This window comes from Arachis ipaensis, chromosome B8, assembly GCF_059453495.1.
Source record: "Arachis ipaensis isolate K30076 ecotype BB chromosome B8, ASM5945349v1, whole genome shotgun sequence".
Taxonomy (NCBI): Eukaryota; Viridiplantae; Streptophyta; class Magnoliopsida; order Fabales; family Fabaceae; genus Arachis; species Arachis ipaensis.
In genome coordinates this window covers 17,849,160-17,852,293 of record NC_142443.1, presented here as the reverse complement: position 1 = coordinate 17,852,293, position 3,134 = coordinate 17,849,160, and the positions used below count along the sequence as shown (strand labels likewise).

General features: G+C 32.5%; 1 protein-coding gene across 1 annotated transcript; it reads right to left on the bottom strand.

Annotated features, from left to right (window-relative positions):
* On the bottom strand, positions 1-3,134 carry LOC107613602 (protein SHOOT GRAVITROPISM 6-like). The gene is made up of 7 exons (XM_088495982.1): positions 3,123-3,134; positions 2,489-2,578; positions 2,301-2,378; positions 1,873-1,940; positions 1,393-1,492; positions 1,154-1,288; positions 1-75 (listed from the first exon to the last, which is right to left on the bottom strand). The coding sequence occupies exons 1-7, from the start codon at positions 3,132-3,134 to the stop codon at positions 1-3; spliced, it is 558 nt and encodes a 185-aa protein (XP_088352108.1).

Genomic DNA, 3,134 nt, shown 5'->3' with positions numbered 1-3,134 from the left:
CTACCTACTGCCATATGTCCTAGACATGTTACCACACACATGAAAACACCAGTACAAATTAAAGTATAAGCAAACCTGCAACAAAAAGTGAAAGCATAGGAGCATAAACCACTACTTCAAATCAAAAGCTCTAATATTAGTTAGTATATAACATGGTTCTAATCATTAGTACTAATTTAAACAAAATATATTTAGAATTCAAAGCCTTCTTCAGGTAATAACTGTATACAAAGCTCGAGATGTGGCTTTTATTTTAATTATTTTAATTTCAACCTTGGGCTTCTATTTTGAAGAAGCTTTCGTTCATGGACCCCCTCCTATGGCGGCCACCAACACTTGTGTACAAAAACAAAAAAAATGCCAAATTTTCTTTTTCAAAAGATTAAGAAAAGTGTGGCCAAATCAATTCTGAATCACCTAACTCAAGTTGTTTAGTTGGACTTGTTCTTTCTCCTTCACCTGCCAATATATATATATATATAAAATATAATTTGTTATTGTCACTAAATAGAATAAATTATAAATTAATATACCTTATTTTCAATCTATTAAGACTTTCAAGTCTCCATACTTGAATTCTTTAATACCTTCTGTTATGCTCTCTCTATGTCATATACCTTTCAATCATTTTCATGTAATTATGGGCTTTTTTATTTAAATAGAGTAAGATATAGTGCATGAGCAATTTTATTTAAATCACAATATACAATTTCTTCTTTATTACCAAATTAAATACCGACCAACAAAAAGGTAAAGACTAAAGAACTAATAAAGATGCATGGGAAGTACACCCCTTTTTTATGTTTCTGGTACGTTATCCATGTGAAGTTGGTAAAGAGAAGCTAAGTGTAATTTAGGTTTCTTTATTTTGTCTTCAGAATGATTAACATATCTGAAAAAGGTTGGGTGTTATGTAATTTATGTGGGTCCTATATATATATTGAGCCTTGCTCATCACCCTTTCTAATTATATGTTTGTGGCATAGTTCCTTTTATAAATTGAATCATGGCACAACAATATAAGTTTCTGGCATGATCATCACCAAGCTAAGATGGCATTTAAGAAAGTAAATTTTGGTTTCAATCATGGTCTTATCATTGTACACAAGTGGCACTTGTTTATTGAGAAGCAAGGATTGGGGAGAAATTTTACCTCCACTCTCTTATTCAGGATGTCAAGATCACCGTGATTATTGTCAGTTAAAGCACAGTGCTGCACAAGATACTCAATGAACAACTCTCCAGATGAACCAACCAAGTAACAATGTGAAGCCATAACCACAATTAACTACAAGAAAAGAAGGAAGGCAGGAAAAACCAAAAGAAAGTGAAGGGTAAGAAACTGTGTTAGTTCAGAAGTAAATTACATGAACATGGTTCATAATGGATTACCTCAGAAAGTGCTTTCCGAACACCTAAACTCGGCTCCTCTAGCAAGGACTTTACAGCTTCAACAAGTAGAGGTATTTTACTATGCCAAGCTTCAAATAACCTTCAGATAAGAATTGTAGGTCAGTTTACACAAGATAATAACACACAGTAACTGTTAAGGTACCAAATTAGTCATATCCCTCAACCCAAATATAGTCTAAGCTTTTTGGTAAGGTAGTTCATGGCCTGGTGGTATTAGAGCTCCTATAACCAAATGCAGCCAAGAGTTCAATCCTTGTTTACGACTCAATCTTCCAAATAAAAGCTGAATTTCAGTAGAAGATACAGTGGACCCAAGCATTATCAGGGCTGCAGCCCCAAAAAATGTTATTGCCTGATGCGATTTGAAGGTATAAAGCTATTCATGTATCTACCGAACAAATTAAGCTTTCTGAAAATATGATTCATGACAATTATCACCAGCAACAGAAAAGCAAGAACCTTGGTAAAAGATACTTCAAAACACAAAGTCCACCAAAGGTCAATGTTTCTTCCTTCACCCTGCATTTCTGAAAGAAAAAGAAAAGTAGCCAAAAAGGCAACACTTTTATATCATATTAGGAGAAACAAAATAATTTTCTCCTTGGAAAAGGAAGAAACATCAGTGCAAATAAGGCACCTTCCTCAACATAACACACAGGCTAACAAAAATACATAAAAGAAATAGGACATGATTCAACTTTAAATCAAACCAGAAACTAGTTCAACTGATTGCCTTCCTTCATCTAATATTTAGTCTGGGTCTAATTTCTTCTAGCAAGTTATTTAGCTTTACATGGTATAACTTAATCTCCCTTCAGCTTACTATTCTTTTCCTTTTTTATCAACAGAATAGAAAATTCACTTCAACTAGATTTTCAACAACTTACATTTACAAGAAACAGAAACAAATCATCTGGATACACCAAGCCAACTGTGAGAAAGCAACGTTGTACCTCATTATACATCTGCCAAAAATTATTGAATTAAAAAAGAACATTTAACCTTTTTCATCAACAATCAGTGTCATAAATATTCAATAAGGTTGGAATCTTACAGTAAGAACAGATAGTATTACCTTAAGTCCAATTGAGAAATCTGATTGATCTTTGCTGTCATTATTTATAGAAACTACAGGTAGAAATGTTGACAGAGTAAGCATCAAATCCTGCAAATAACGAGTGTTTATTTTTAAATTTATTTATGAAAAAGGTGTTTTGTTTTAAATCTCTGAAGTAATTAGAAACAATAAAATACAGATAACAAGCCCACTAACAGAAAGAAAAGCATACAATTTAAATTAGAAACATTTACAAATGCCAAAACCCTGTAATTGGATGCCTGACAAAGCAATTCATATCACCATTAAATTATAAAAATTAATTAAAATATGAAAACAGATTTGGATAAATAGATTTTAAAGCTAACGGGATTAGTTAAAAGGCTATGAATAGCATTTTTTTCCATTTCTATAAAGATAAATTTTGCTGTCAAAATTATTGCCACTGCCACTAAATGCAGGCTCCAGTTTGACACCAACTTGAAATATTATTTTTAAGTTGCTGAAATAGCTAATTGCATTTCATAATAAATTGGAACAGCATTTTTATCCCCAGTAACTCCTGCAACCGTGTTTCCTTCTAGCAGTTTTCCATTTAAGTGTTCTGCTTAGAGAAACTATCATGCTGAATGTGGAAGCTATTACTCTGTACCTTCATAGCCAT

Coding starts and splice junctions, on each gene's coding strand:
- LOC107613602 (XM_088495982.1), bottom strand. Junction 1,493..1,872: donor TTGAAGTATCTTTTACCAAG/GTTCTTGCTTTT, acceptor TCTTATCTGAAG/GTTATTTGAAGCTTGGCATA. Junction 1,289..1,392: donor TTCGGAAAGCACTTTCTGAG/GTAATCCATTAT, acceptor CTTTTCTTGTAG/TTAATTGTGGTTATGGCTTC.